Genomic DNA, 16,656 nt, shown 5'->3' on the forward strand with positions numbered 1-16,656 from the left:
AAGTATTCACCCGGCTACTTGGTAGAACCACCTCTGGCAGCAATTACAGCTGTGTGTCTTTTGGTAAGTCTCTGCCTGGTTTGAACATTTGGATTGTGCAATATTTCTTTCTTTCAAGTTGGATGGTGATTCTTGGTAGACAACAATCTTCAGTTCTTGTCACAGATTCTCAAACAGATTCAAGTCCGGGCTTTGACTGGGCCACTCTTGGATATTCATTTTCTTGTTTCTAAGCTGTTCCAGGGTTGCTTTGGCTGTGTGCTTGAGGTCATTGTCCTGAAAGCTGAATTTCCATCCCAGTCTTAGGTCTTTTGCAGATTGAAGCAGGTTTTAATTTTGCCCTCTACCTTGACCAGCTTCACAGTCCCTGCTGATGCAAAGCACCCCCATAACGTGATGCCAAGACCACCATGCTTCACAGTATGGATTGTGAATTTTGTGAATTCAGAGTGGGATTTTACATGGTGAATACTTGTCCAATGAAGACTTTTCAGATTTTTATTTTTATTTTTTCATCCCTCAATTTTTGTTTTGGGTTGTGTAGATCAGAAGAAAAAAATCCCATTTCAATGCATTAAGATTTCAGGTTGAAACGCAATAGAATGTGAAAAAGGGGTTGAATAATTTATATTTTATATGTATTTCTTGACAGACGCCTTTTTCCAGCGTGAAGTAGGTTAGAAGCTGTTGAATAATATCAATATGTTTTAGGAGCATCTTGCACTGAGTACCAGTGGCCTTCAAGATCTGCTCTATGCACCTCGTCACCCATTCTAATGATGCCATAACAGAAGGGTGGACACACACAGACTGACAAACGCATACAATACTCAGACCAGTGGTGCAGGGGCAAAATAATAAGCAGCTATACTATGGACCAAAGATGAGGCTGCGAGTGTGGTGTACCACGGCAATAACAAGAAAATGTGTAATGTGGTAAAAGTGGTAAAATGACTAACATATTGTGTGGTGTACTGTAATGAAAACACTTTCTTATACATCATAAGATTTCCATCTTGAAGTGAACCACTGTAATCAGTTAATTATCTTAAATTCTAATTTCTTCATGCCCTGAAAAACATAAAGCTACACCACTGGAACTGTAGTTAAAGCTTGGCATTGAAAATGTTAACATTGCCTGCCTAATAAACACATACACAATACACAAAACACACATTAGATGGCGCCAAATATCTACAGGACAAATGAATAATTGATATATTCAGCACATGTGAATACAGGTATTTTTCAGGGATCACCCCAGTCATACATTTCTAATGCAGGAGTCATATGTGATAATGCGTGTATCAAGTACAATCATGGACAATCATTAGACAATGCAGGCAGTGCAAGGAAACAAGTCCTGGAAGAAACAGACCAGTTTCATTCAGCATAAAGGCTTTAATTTTACATATAGTCATTTATTTTCTCTATAAATACAAGCTTTTTACATTTTCAGAATAAAATATTTTCATCTTCAACAAATAATATGGTATTTCATTTTTCAATAAATTATGGTCTCTTTTAAAAGCAACACAGGTGTTATCATAGACTACAAGGGCACTAATGTTGTCGGTAAGGGTTCATTTAAATAGCTTTGGTGTTAAAAATGCACTATCGCTTGCTGCAAGGCATAAAGACACATTCTGTACAAAGAGGATCCTGAGAAAATGTATTCTGAGACATTGCTTTGTGCATCACAAAAACAGAATACATTTTACCCATTTATATATATTGTTTATTAATCCATCTATCTTTAGCCTTACCAACAAAGATAAACCGTTGGCCTGGGTTAAATCTGTGCAATTTTCACTTGTCAACATTTGTAACCTCATCTTCATCTGCTTTAACAACTATATTGCTTTGAATGGTCAATATTTCTGATGCTTCAAACTTCGTTACAGACTATGCCTGTCAATGTCAAAAGTGTGAAACAATTCATTCCAATTTCATAACAAAACAGTTTGGAAAAAGGGTATTTTCAAATCCTCCCAATGCTATGTTACAATTTGACAGTATCATAATTGTGAGCTTACATTGGCATCAGCATACTTTGTCTATGCCAAGGGAGTGTTTTCAGAGTAAAACAGTCTGTCCTTCAGAAGGGGATAGTGCAGTTTTCAAAATATAATGGTTCTGCTTGACTATAAAGCAACCACTGTAAACTTCATTGTTAAAGCGAGCTTCTATAAAGCAAGTGCAACTATTAAACATGGCATAAATCGGTTCTGTTCAGCAGAAAAAAGATTCAGTCAAACATTTATGTATGTATATGTACATATACGTATACATACATACATACATACATTCATACATACTTACATATTCATACCCCCCCCCACACACACACATACACACACATACATATAACTAAAAGCAATATTCTAGAGATTTTACAATATTGGACTGATTTGGCATGCTCTAAGAAGCAAAATAACAATATTCACTCAACTCAATTTAAACACATGCAAATAATATCACATGTAACTTAAAAGAGATTTACATCAAATGCCTTATTTTCCAGTCCAACTTTCCGAAGTCCTCAATGAATTGGCAATTGTTATTTTTATGATAAGAACATAGCAGCTCTGGCATGAATGCTGGGCACATGACCAGACAGGCTGTGGGAATGGGGCCATGGGTTTGCATGATGTCGGCACAGTGTCCAGCGGAGAGTTGTGATTGGCAGTCTCTGGCGGAGAGGCTGGCCCTACACTTCCAGGACTCGGGAGTGGATAAGGTTCTGGTTATCAGCTGTCACAGGTTACTGGAAAACAGAAAACAGAAAACAGAACCATGTCAGTACCAATACATTGACTTATATTACAGTTACCATTAAATATGTATAGGTGCCAAATCTTTTCCTGTGCTTTACTTTTTTGATACCTCGCAGAAGCTGCTCTGAAATCAGTTTAAAGTTCCAAGGTAGGCTAATCTTTCTGTAAATACCCTGTATATAAAGCACAATTCTAAACTTTTTCTAGTATCTTAAAAGCAGTGGATGATAATTCGATCACAGAAGGAGATCTATAACGTCTGTCAGGAGGGAAGGGATTGGCAGCTTAGGAGTGTATGACGAGAGTTGAGCCTTTTTCCCCAGGCCTCAGGCCACCATGGCAACCAAGACACCGCAGACATGGGGGAGTGAAGCGATTGCTAAACTGGTAAACACTGATTCCACAGTAAATTTGATGAAAGGCGTTCTGATGTGGTTGTGCAAATGTTTGCTGAAGTGCACAAACTAGAAAAGTTGTAAGAAGATATTAAAAAAAAAAAAAAAGGGAAGTATTTGAGATCGGAAGATTAATTCATTCAAATAGGCTGTGGCGTGAGAGTAAAATGCATTTATAATTCGCATACACCATTGCTGAGAATCCTCACCCTGTATGCAAACAAAAAAACCAAACCAGTATCAGGCCTGCATATTCCTGGCCCTACCTATCTGAAGAGTTTAACAACATCCTGCTTAACTCAGGAGCTGTTATATACAATGGAACAACGTCACACAAGACAAAGCAATATTTATAAAGGGAAAAGGGGATTACTTAGTAACTTTATGGACAGGTCGTCTTCTTGGAATTAGATCTTAGTGTGCATGCATTTGTGTGGGATTAGCTATGTTAGTCTGTTTGAGTTTAGTTTAATTATTAGCAAAAAATTTAAATTATCAACATCCCATCCATCCATCGAAACCGCTTATCCTGGTGAGGGTCATGAGGAAGCCGGTGCCGATCCCGGCAGGCACAGGGTGCAAGGCAGGAATACACCCAGGATGGGATGCCAGTCCATGAAATGATCAACATGGAAAACAAAATATTTCAAACATTCTTGCACAGGAAAATGTTGATATGAATTGAAGTAAGAAAATATGCTCAAATTCAAATTCAATTCTGCTCCTGTGCTAAGTCCCGTAAAATGTAGCCGAGGCTTCACTGTAAGGTTAGGTATCAAGTATACAGAGACCATGAGTGTATAATCTAAGGTTTATCCGATTTTCTTTTTCTTTTAAGGTGACTTCGAATTAATCTTTAAGTCTTATAAGGAATTGATCTGGTTTATCAAGCTGGATGAAAAAGGTTGACGTTGACAGCCTAGGAAATATGTAGGACTTGCACACAGAATAGAAAAAAAACTTCTTCACACCGTTCTGATTTCTGAAAATTCCCCAGAAACTCAAAGGCAATTTTCCAGGTGAATGGGCTGAAACTGAGAGCAGCTCAACAGCCTGTCTGTTAAAGCAGGCAGAGAGGACTAGCATGCATAGCAACACGCCGAAGACACGCAATCTCTCTTCAGTTCAGATGTTTCCTTCACAGCCTCCTTTCCAGTGGATTGTGATTGGAAATGACTGGCAGACTTAAAGACTGGGTTTCCATATCATCACACTCCAGTGAGGCACAGGTATGCAGAAGGTAATGCAAGGTGGCAGACAGCCTGTTTTACAAGTCCTATGTAATTCACCCTAGATATTATAAATTACATAAAGCTTAAAGAGTGGGAATATAGAGAGTGCTGGTTATTTTCACTGGTCCTATTTGTTTTAAAGAATGCTGACATGTGGACATACAAAACAGTAACACACAATGGCCCAAGCTCTTAATAGTATGATTATAGTAAGGTTTTACATTGTAAATGCATGTAGAATTGGCTTAGTGATTTGGGCCAGGCTTAAACACCTATTTCATTACATTCGTAGGAATTTACATGTCAAAAAACGAGCACCGACTAGTAATGAATGTGACTAGTGACTTAGTAAGCTAAGCTAATTATGGAACATTACAAAAGATACCGTAGATGCTGTCCTACTTAGCTCCATTATTGTGGTGTATTCTATTCTTAAATGAAACTACCAGTGTGTGTTTCAGCATTGACAATGTTAGAAGAAATAACATTCAGGGGATAAACAGTTTTTTTTTATCTCTCTTCATCTTGGTTTGGAAAAGCTTCTTGACGATCATGTTTTAAAAGCTTTTTTTCTCCCAAGAATACACCCCAAGAGTCATGACGTTAGGCACTGCAAATCCTTTGTTTGCACGAATGTGTGTAATGGATTACAGAAAACAAACCACCCTAAACACCCCAAGCAACTTCAGCTCAGTTTTCAAATATAGCTGTTCCTTTAGCCACTGCACAGTGCCTGAAGACCAATCAGTGTGTGTGGAGAATATTAAAATCGTAGTTTTTTTTTTTTTTTAACAAGTACCCTTGTAACACGAGATAAAAGGGATAAACAAATCCTTCAAAGCTTACAGCACAAGCCCAGTGTACAGAGGGCTGAAGCTTTCCTCCTGATGTGAATTAGTAGTCAGACGGCTGAAAGGGTATTTTAAGGAACATTATCCTTACTGTGTACTCATTTGTTGTTTTAATTGACTGCAAATTAACAGCACAATTATTAAGTTAGATTACTTTATCCATATTTAAATTAAAACAATGTAGTGCCAATATTTTTTTTACATTGAGCATTGTATTTAAGCAATTGATAATTACACTGAAAAATGGTGTTCTAAAACTATAGGAAGTGTCCAACCAATATAAATCTGGTTCACGACAAAGACAAAAACAAAAAAAGCCAACAATAAAATATTCAAGGAAAATGTCTGTTGTGGAAAATTGTTTGAACGTTGCATATAACCTGCAGAAAAGCACTTACCAAATAGACATCCAACACTGAGCCATCATCTTTGTCTATATCCAGTGTGCTCTGCTCGGAGGTCAGGCAGATAGCACTGTCTTCTAAAGTAAAGGTAGAGCTAGAGGCCATCATCTCTCTAAAAAATAAAATAGAGAGAGATCAGTCAAAGTGTGGAAATTAAAGACATGAAAGTCCACCCATCTTTCCATTATCAATAACCGCTTCCTCCAGTACTGGGTCCTGGTGATAGCAGAAGGCACAAGGCAGGGAACGCCCAGGACGGGACGCCAGTTTTCTATGTTTTGCTTGATTTGCAAGGCTCCTTAGCTGAGCGCAGGGATCCCAAGCATTAGCATAGGGATACGAATATTCCCAACTGAAATTCAGACATCATGCTCGTCCTGTTGTTAATAGTTTCATTACTGTTCTGGCATCAACTGACATTATAATGAATTCCATACATTCAGTCTATTTGTACTGAAGAGACACCAATGCAAAGTCCTGAACATACCTGCATTTTTATTTATATATCCAAACAAAATTCAGGTTAGAATGCACGTACACAATATGATGTAAACTCACAGTAGTTGTTCTTTGTAATGCCCACCTTGCAACAGTACAGGCAAACAATCTTTCAATAAGCAAACTTATTAAATGCATGACTTGAGTAGTGCAGGCTAGATTATGATGCAATACTTCCAATCCATTTCTTAACTACACAGGCCTCTGTTTACAATTTACTGGAAGTAATTACAGCTTAAAGCCCTTTACGATTCTTATCTTTAAAAATGAACCATAGCAACCAATCCCATCCCACCAATGGTTTCACCTTGTCACATTCCTTGAGCAGCAGGCCTTAAGTTTACAGAGGGAGGCCTTAAAGGGTTTGTTGCAATTTTTATGTAATATAAAGACCATGTTTAAAATTGCCTGGCCTAATTAATTCCAATCTATGAAGTCTGTCTTGGGTGTAAAAATAACTAATTATTAATAGCAACATATACAAAAAATGCAATACTTTTAAACATGATTTAATTTAAAAGCAGAGCTCCTTCAGAAATAATTAAAAATACATACCTGTGGGCATGTTAAGAGATGTAATACATAATAATGCTTTAGATTGTAAAATGTTATTTGTATTCTGAGCACAAATAGCCAAAAGCAATGTGAGCATCAGCACATTATGGTTCAGGGGTTACAATTCATTCTATTTTGCATTTGCATATACATTATACTAGAGACAGTTTCACATACACTATAATAGAAAATAAATCCTAGCTGGAATAGAACAACTTTCAGTTGTAGCAAACACGAACAAACCCCAAACCAACAGGTTGTACATAAGCAGAAAATAAATGGTGTTACTGTAATGTCAGGTATAAAACATGGTTTAGATACATACTACAGCTGACAGATCCTATTAACTGCTGGTGTAAATTAGTTTAAGTGAGGGGAAAGAAAACATACATTACAATGTAACCATATCAGCAAACATTACAAAACATTTATACTGTGATGGCTGATCAAACCAAGCCAGGTCAGTCAACTGCTTGTAAATGATGACCTAAATATACTATCACTACTATAGTTTTAAAATCTTTTTAAAAGCCAGTCCTTAGTAATTAAATACTGGAATGGCAATCAAGAGACTTGTTTCCCAGCAGAAGAAAGGTTTTAATGATAGGTCTTAAATTCTTAAATGCTATCTGGTAGGTCCACATTGTTCTTAAGTAAACTGCTTAATTTACCCTTGAGTCAAAACCCTTGTGTGTACCTCATTGTAGACATCAATACACCCAGGGGGGCTATCTTCTGAACCATTATTTAATCATTTAGCAGTTGTAGGAATGGACAAATATATATAAACTATAATAACATAGTCAAAGTGAATGTAAAAAACTGGATCCAAATATGTTCAGGAAGGTTGTAATTAATGTATGGCTGTTACAGAGAAGCATCAGAATATGCAACTAACATAAATCAGCACTGGCAGCAAGTGTGCAAATCTTGACCAGTGTAGCGCAGCGGTGAAACACAGCGGGCAGCAGGAGGAGGAGTACCTGTAGGATTCCCCAGCCTTGCCTGGGAGATAGTGCTCGTTGCTGTACAGAGAGGAGGAGGATATGGTGGTGGCCATGGACGAGGCTTCATGCAGAGCAGGGGGTGGAACCAGGTCTGGACGATGATAGGACCCAAACACTGAAACACAAAAACAGGCAAGACATGAACCATGGAGAATGAAACTTGAGTAAAATGAAACTTTACTAAAACAGCCCCATTTATACAGCTCATATGAAACCAGTTTTACATTTAAAAGGCAAGGTATCAATTTCAAACTCTCAGTTGTTAAGATGATTATATAAACAACACAGGATTAGATAACACCTATTTCCAGCAGCTGTGTGGCTTGTTACCTAGACCTGTAAGAATGAAAGACACACAAGTTTGCTTTGTTTCAAGGCTCTAGGAAGTATTAGTGTTTGCCAGTGGGTTTACCACAAAGAATACTAGTCACCTGTATGTGGACAAATACTATTCACCCAACATTTGTTTAACCAAAAAAAGTTTCTATTTATATAGGGCTGCATGTGATTTTAAACAATTCACTGTAAATCGTGCACAATGTAATATCTAACAGAAGAGGAATCAATATCTGTCCTGTGTTTCCAGCTTCTAAAAAATAATGTTATCCCATTTCTATGTGGACTGCAAATCAGTAAAGGCTTTTCACACCATGTTACTCTTGGAGTGTGCAATGTCTTGATATATTGTGTATATACAATGCTACACAATATATTCAATTATTACAATTTTATTTATTTAAACAATATTCAAATACTAAACTATATCTGCATAATATTAAGATTTATTTTGTTGCAAAAGGAAGTTACTTTTTTGGTGCATGAATAATGCGGAGTGGCAGTTAAGGAATTCATGTTAAACAGAAACCAACTTTTAATGCTACAACCACAGAAAGTCTTTTCATGTTGTTGTTTTAGGAAGTAAGGGCTTTAATGACTCATTGCATTACTAGTACATTGCTGCTTGTGTTTTCTAACCATATACCAGCCCCATTGAAATTTCCCAATCAATATTTGACAAAGCTCCTTCTCAACCGAAAGGTCTCTTGTAATGTTCAGACAGTGTTCTACTTAAAGCAATGGCAGCAAAAATGTCATAAAATGTCCACAATCTGTAATAACCCTCTTGGAGACTTCACTGAATGTCTTTATTTGGCATAACTATGTAGGATTTGCAAACCCTCTGTAACAGTCACATTTCTCCATCTTTTCCCCAAGCAATGCTGTTTAAATAAATAAATAAATAAATAAATAAATAACAGTCAGCTTTAAATATCTGAGCATTTCCTTTACAGCAAAAAGCCTGAAAGAACATCCTGAATGCTGACAGGAAGTACATTAAAAGAGTCAGGTGGAAGTCAAGGGTAAGCACAGAACTGTGTCTGCTCACTCTGACAGGGTGAGGTCACGTGGCTCTGAGAAAGTGCACTTTGTTGATGCCTGCCCAGAAGCTTCATTGACTTGAGAGAGAGAACACCAAGAAACTGAGCAATCAGTGACCGAGAAAGATGTGTTGTTGCTTTTTCCCATTGAAGATGTTTGGCATTGTGTGTTTATTTAAATAAAAGTATTTGATTTCCTAAAACCCTGTGATCAATCCTCCTGCTTCCTGGGTGCCAGCTCACAACACTCGGAAAGAGCAAGGCCCATTAGCAGGAAACAGTCATCCGTGCACCCTTGTTAATTCACTGGCAGCCACAGTGACGGGTGCTGTGCGCCCCCCGGCAGCGACGGGGAGTGCCGCTGTGTTCCGTACCTTGTCCGTCCAGGCTGGCGAGGCTCCTGGCTGCAATTAGCCTCTCTTTCCTGTCATCAGTGCGCTCTTCACTCTGGGATGACAGGATCTCCTGTGAGGATGACTTCAGCGCCGGGATAGAGTTCCTCGCTCTCTTCGAGGGAGAGCACCGGATAGCTTTGCAAGGTGGAATGGACAGATGTTGATAATGGTAAGCTCAAATATATCGGAAGTACAATGTCCGAACACACATCATAAAAAAATACTACTTACAATGTAACTGAGTATGATTTCAATTATTTTAAAATGAGAAGAGGCTGATTTTCTAGATGGTAGTTCCTTGTAGCAAAGGTGAGGTAAAATAAATCTCCCTATTTAATTGTAGGTATTAGAATGACAATTGTATGCCTCATTTAAGACTGACTGAACTGATCTGTGAGTTTCCCTGATTTATAAATGTAAGCCGGTGCTTTTTAAATCATTTGGTTAATCAAAAAGAAACTAGCAAGTGTGCGCTTCATTTCCTCTGTATCACGGTCTGTCAATAAACCTATTGATACCAGTATTTACAACAGGATTTCCTTTCTGCAATTTACAGCAATATAAACCTTAAATGCTGCAATGAACATCATGTACATGCTTCTCTGGTTAAATCATTTCTCGTGCAAAGGTGTGTGACGCAGGCAGTGGTGTGGTTTAGTGGCTTGGCCTCCCTCAGTTTCTAGTATTGGGGCCACCGCCTATGCCATTCCCATGAGCAATGGAGTAATAACTATTTTAGGGCTGAGCCACTGAGACATCTATTCAGCGAGTATGAGCTTGCCAACCTGAACTTTATCCACTTGAGTTTAATGTGGCTGCTCATTTTAGGGGTCAAACGCGCACACGCACACACACACGCAAAATACTTGAGAGACTCAGAATGATCTCTTCAAACAAACAAAGCATTCATTGTTATATTTTACATGAAATATGCTTACAGTTTAAGTCCTGCCCTTAATGACACAACACTTAAACTAGTTTTTCAAAAGAATGAATGGCAAAACACTCACCGTGTATTTTCTTGAACACCCTGGTACTCATGAACTTTAAAAATCTGTTTGCGTAGAACCCTGGCCTGTGTACGGACACGGAATCCTACAAGAAAGAAAATGCACAATAACTTACATTTAGTTAATGACCACTGCAATTTGTTCTTAAATCAGCATCTCTACATGTATGGCAGCCATTCCATTCCATTCATATTTTATTTGGAATTTGGGAGAAATGTTGTCAGTAGTTTATAGAATAAAACAAATGTTCATTTTACCCAAATACATACCTATAAATAGTAAAACCAGAGAAACTGATCATTTTGCAGAGGTCTCTTATTTTCCAGAGCTGTATGTATGTAAAAGTTACCTCCATTTCATACTCTTGTGAAAGTGTCACTTAATGTTAAATATGCAAACATTAAGCACAACATTTATAGAAAATAACACATGTATTCAATCTATTAATATACTGCCAAAGTTATACAAGTTATTTCATTACTATGGGCATAGTCAAAAGAAACACTGTCAAGGTTAAGTAATATTATCAAGGGTATGACATTTGGAGCCATCAAAGCTTGAATAACTTACACCATCATAAACAAGAGCCTTCCAGGAATGTTCCAGTTTCTTCATCAACCTTGAAGGAAATTAGGGAAAACTCATTTACATTCAGTCGTAGTCATTTCCCCACGGCACTTAACAAGCGAAACATGGGCCATTTTGTACAAAGTAAGGAATTCTGATAAATAGACTACTATATTTGAATGATCTTTTAAAAAGCAAATCAGATTGGATGTTATTGAATTAACTATTAGAAGGTTTTACAGTGACCTTTGCTTTGCACACACAATTTTGTACCCCATTTAAACCCAATCATACAGAGGTGCAATTATTTAAACAGAAGCAGATTAACTTGACCTGTCTGTCTACCTCATTACAATTATGTTCTCAGTTACCACAGACAATGTAGGATGAGCAGCAACTTGAAGAATTTAGCTTAAACCGTCAACAATTAATTCATACCTGTATGACTGTAAAATGTCAATAATACCCAGAAAGATGAGAAGTTTTTCATCCTTGTGTGTTTTGGCAGGAATCCCACCCATTCTGTAAAAAATAAAGACAAACCCAAAGCTTTGTTAGTACTCTTATTATGGTGTAATCCTTGGAGACATGCCCTGCCCCATGTCTTCTGATTCTATCTGAACTCTTGAGTTAAGGCCATAAGTCATAGGGCTTTGATGCCAGGCAGAGGGCAGGCTCTGATAATGCTGATAATGCCCAGACAACAAATTAATGGGGCTGCAGCTGTGAGGTAATCCACAGATCCCTCAGCACTCCAATTGCACCTATTGCAAAGTACAGCTAACATACGACTAGCAGCACACCTGGATCCTGACAGCAGCACTCATTCTGCACAAGAATCACAACCTGTTCCTGAAAAATCCACTATCAAGATGTGAACAATATCTGGTAAAACAAACAGACCTAAGTTAACTAAAGAGGCCTAATCCAGTTTGTTTACTCAGGAATTCCGATTCACAGCTTTTCAGATTGAAATGTTTACCGAGAGTTCTGTAATTTACTGCGCTCGTATGTTCTGTCTGAATCGTTGCAATTATTCTGGAATGCAGCTCTTTTTAAAATACCATTTGGGGCAGACAGATCCGACTGAAGGATGCAAAAATCACAGTGGGAGCATGTGCGTGCGTCTTTGCTGTAAGCATCATCTCAATGCACAGCAGGGGAACCAGTATGATGGTTAAGAAGTGTGGTGTGTTGCGTACGACTCTCATTGCAGTGGGCCAGCATGTCACAAGATCTCTCCAGTACAGCAGCACTCACGTGTCATCGGTGGTTACTGCTTCCCCAGACTTGCCACCCCCTTGGATGGACTCCATGGCAGTGGAGTAGAGCACCTTCTGGGCACCCGGTCGCTTCACATCCCCTGTGGCCTGGGCATTCTCCCCATCCCTCTCCTTTGGACTTTGGTCCAGTATATGAACTCCTAATAACAAGCTGTAGTCCATGATTTTAAAGCTCTCCAGCACCTAAAGATCAATAAGGAAACAAGATATATAAAGCATTAGGACATCTAACAAGAAACAAACAAGCTAAATAATGCAGATGTATCCAATATGGAGGTTTACAGCTGACAGAAAGGACATCTTGCTTATTGCTTATTGCTATGCTTCCTCAGGGATAGTGACAGCATTTTCTGCCTCTGGAGCTCAGTTTGCAGCAGAAGCATGCACTAGTTGTTGACTGGAGTACATGAATGCCCCAGAGTTGATCCCAGACTAGGACTCTGATTGGTTCCTATTTTGAGTATCTGTTTCAGTTGCACATTTTGTGTAAAACAAGGGGAGTGACAGGATTTCTGTATAGGATTGCCTACACAGCATTGTCTGGCTATTTTCCATAAATTTTCTACTGGTATTGTCTTTGTTTCTGTTTAATCGCTGGCTGAAAATAAAGGGTCTCCTGTTTGTGGAATATTTGGTTCCTGAGTGAGGTTTTCCACCCAGATACTACTATAACAGCATTCAACCCTGAAGTGACACTAGAAGAGAGATCTTGCATTCTTTCTGGTGTAATCCCAGGCTGATTTTCTGTTGAGCTATTCTTTGTTTCATTACAGCTGTGTACACGTCAGTTAACACTTCTGATGAGTCTTGTTTCCGAGGTGAATTCAGCTGGTATTCTGGAAGGAAGTGATTTTGACATAATCTTCCTCTTGCTCTTTATTTCTCATATTCTTTGGCACTCATGTTTATGCCTTTAAGTACAGCAATCATGCGTTAAGGTTTCTATTCTACAGAGTTATTTAAGATGCGTGTAGAATTGTATGGGCTGGCAATCATAATTTGGATTTGGCTAGGTCAGGTCAGGTTGTTATTAGTGCTTAAAAATGTAAGATTTGGAGGCTTAGGAAAACAAACTATAGATAAAACGAATTATGGTCTTACGGTTACATGTATTTTGCTTTAAGAGCATTATTTTGAGTAAAATGGTTACATTTTGCATTTAAATTAAATGATCAAATATGGGTTACTTTCTGGTCTGGACTAGGGTTTCATTAAAGTAAGTGTTGCTTTTTTACTGAGTTAACTGAATCAGGTATGGACTTCTATGGGGCTAGCTTGAAATTTTAGTATTAGGGTTCAGGCTGCCGTACGGGCTTAAAATAGGGCAAGTTACCTACCGATATAATACTATTGTGTATAGCGTAAGGACTCTCCTTTAGGTGATGCAATGCTGTATAGCAGTTTAGAATAAAGATTAAGCTGAGGCATCAGGTTAATTAATTTATATCCCTGTATGAAATTAACATAATATCCCAATCATGTTTTATTTTTATTATTTTTCTCCCATGTGTGAGGCACACCTGCTCATGACTGATGGTACATTGGTTGGGATAAACTGGCAGAAAACACATTAACACTCCTGTGCTAGCCAAGTCTCTCTTGACAATGAGAACTCAGCCCCCTGCTCAAATCACAGCTCAGCTGGCTGTCTTTCACTGTGTAATTGACACTTTTGGGAAGAAACAACAGGTTGCATTTTCTCTACAGCAGAGTCAGAACTAGAGATCTAGCCAACTGTGTTGTCTGGTTGAACTGCCACTCAGGTGTACTGAACACAAGCATCCTCATTTACTGCTCCAAACACTTACGTTGTGTTTAGCCCTTTAGCAGCTATCAGTGCAGCTTCAACCATATTGGTTTATATTGGTTTGTATCACTTTCACCATCAAATACACACTGAAAAATAATGACAGTGAAGAAAGCTTGGAATATGGCAAATATAGTTCTATGTGTTGTGAACTGTAAACACTATTTGTTACTCTGTGTTGTTAGGGGTCTGAAATGTTAGAAATGAGGGGAAAGTCAGAAAAACAAGTTTAACTTGCTAAAAAGTAGGCCTAATGTTTCACAGCTTGAATATGTGCATTTTAATAATTGTCTATTATTAATTGACTATAGTAACAAAGTATAGTTCAGAGTCAGTATATATACATTTGGATTACTATTTTAAAAACAAATACAGTGAGCTATGTTCAATAAGGTGTTTATAATATGATGTTTAAGAAACATTGTAACATTTTCTTTCATAAAAGTTTATTTCAAGGACAAAGAAGGGTTAATGTATTTACTGCACAGGCTGTCATTTGACTGGCAAATTAAATTAGTCTGTATATGTGCACCAGCTGACATCCTCTGAATATCTGAAGGAGTCACTAAATTTACATGCTGAATGCCTCTATATTTTCTATTCAAAACAGCTAAGCAGGTTTTCAATCACAAGAAGGATTCAATTAAATTTTGAAGGACAAAAGCATAAAATCAGTGCTAAAATCATCTAAATTATGTAAATCGTACATAAGAAAATGTTTAAAGACAATGTGAGCATATTCTTAGGACTGATTTCAAAGATTATAACTTCCAATACCTATAATACCTCAGACTTTATTGTGTACCTTGAAACATCTACACTCACCTAAAGGATTATTAGGAACACCTGTACAATTTCTCATTAATGCAATTATCTAACCAACCAATCACATGGCAGTTGCTTCAATGCATTTAGGGGTGTGGTCCTGGTCAAGACAATCTCCTGAACTCCAAACTGAATGTCTGAATGGGAAAGAAAGGTGATTTAAGCAATTTTGAGCGTGGCATGGTTGTTGGTGCCAGACGGGCCGGTCTGAGTATTTCACAATCTGCTCAGTTACTGGGATTTTCACGCACAACCATTTCTAGGGTTTACAAAGAATGGTGTGAAAAGGGAAAAACATCCAGTATGCGGCAGTCCTGTGCGGGGCGAAAATGCCTTGTTGATGCTAGAGGTCAGAGGAGAATGGGCCGACTGATTCAAGCTGATAGAAGAGCAACTTTGACTGAAATAACCACTCGTTACAACCGAGGTATGCAGCAAAGCATTTGTGAAGCAACAACACGTACAACCTTGAGGCGGATGGGCTACAACAGCAGAAGACCCCACCGGGTACCACTCATCTCCACTACAAATAGGAAAAAGAGGCTACAATTTGCACAAGCTCACCAAAATTGGACAGTTGAAGACTGGAAAAATGTTGCCTGGTCTGATGAGTCTCGATGTCTGTTGAGACACTCAGATGGTAGAGTCAGAATTTGGCGTAAACAGAATGAGAACATGGATCCATCATGCCTTGTTACCACTGTGCAGGCTGGTGGTGGTGGTGTAATGGTGTGGGGGATGTTTTCTTGGCACACTTTAGGCCCCTTAGTGCCAATTGGGCATCGTTTAAATGCCACGGCCTACCTGAGCATTGTTTCTGACCATGTCCATCCCTTTATGACCACCATGTACCCATCCTCTGATGGCTACTTCCAGCAGGATAATGCACCATGTCACAAAGGTCGAATCATTTCAAATTGGTTTCTTGAACATGACAATGAGTTCACTGTACTAAACTGGCCCCCACAGTCACCAGATCTCAACCCAATAGAGCATCTTTGGGATGTGGTGGAACGGGAGCTTCGTGCCCTGGATGTGCATCCCACAAATCTCCATCAACTGCAAGATGCTATCCTATCAATATGGGCCAACATTTCTAAAGAATGCTTTCAGCACCTTGTTGAATCAATGCCACGTAGAATTAAGGCAGTTCTGAAGGCGAAAGGGGGTCAAACACAGTATTAGTATGGTGTTCCTAATAATCCTTTAGGTGAGTGTATATGTCACATGTGCTATCTGTTAAAATATTTTTCTTTTGATTTACCATACCTAACTTTATTTCATAAACACCAGCAGATGTTAAAGCACAGTTAGTCACCAATAGTTTTTTAGCATGTGTTAAGTGCATAAATAAAATACAAGGATGTTACATTACTCTGCTAACTTTCACAGTCATAGATTGAGCATTTGCTGTAGCACTTATTTCAGCCATATGACAACATTTTGAATGCAGATGCCTTTTAATTTCCAGTCAGACATCTTGGCCTGCAACATGTGGTTTGTGGTTTAAACCAGTAAAATTCCATCCTTGTAAAACACCCTAACAAAGCCTGCAGTCTGTGATAATTTACCTATGAACCTAAAAGGTGTCTTATTAAGATGTTATGTCTGTCAGGCAGATATATGTAAACTTATCCCTTTGCCCTACTTTCTTGTCCCTGGCAGCCCTCC

The 16,656-nt window shown here is 38.3% G+C and overlaps 1 protein-coding gene across 3 annotated transcripts in view; it reads right to left on the reverse strand.

The window, feature by feature from the left end:
* Positions 1-1,381: 1,381 nt before the first annotated feature.
* The window catches only part of pip5k1bb (phosphatidylinositol-4-phosphate 5-kinase, type I, beta b), a 61,325-nt gene continuing 46,050 nt past the window's right edge, over positions 1,382-16,656 (reverse strand). For all 3 annotated transcript variants that reach the window (XM_066711198.1, XM_066711199.1, XM_066711200.1), the window contains 8 exons: positions 12,331-12,536; positions 11,509-11,592; positions 11,074-11,122; positions 10,504-10,588; positions 9,473-9,628; positions 7,696-7,834; positions 5,654-5,771; positions 1,382-2,767 (listed from right to left, as the gene is read on the reverse strand). In XM_066711198.1, the coding sequence (XP_066567295.1) occupies positions 2,765-2,767; positions 5,654-5,771; positions 7,696-7,834; positions 9,473-9,628; positions 10,504-10,588; positions 11,074-11,122; positions 11,509-11,592; positions 12,331-12,536 (840 nt within the window). In that variant the 3' untranslated portion in view covers positions 1,382-2,764. The remainder of the gene's footprint in view (positions 2,768-5,653; positions 5,772-7,695; positions 7,835-9,472; positions 9,629-10,503; positions 10,589-11,073; positions 11,123-11,508; positions 11,593-12,330; positions 12,537-16,656) is intronic.

This window comes from Amia ocellicauda, chromosome 8, assembly GCF_036373705.1.
Source record: "Amia ocellicauda isolate fAmiCal2 chromosome 8, fAmiCal2.hap1, whole genome shotgun sequence".
NCBI classification, from domain to species: domain Eukaryota; kingdom Metazoa; phylum Chordata; class Actinopteri; order Amiiformes; family Amiidae; genus Amia; species Amia ocellicauda.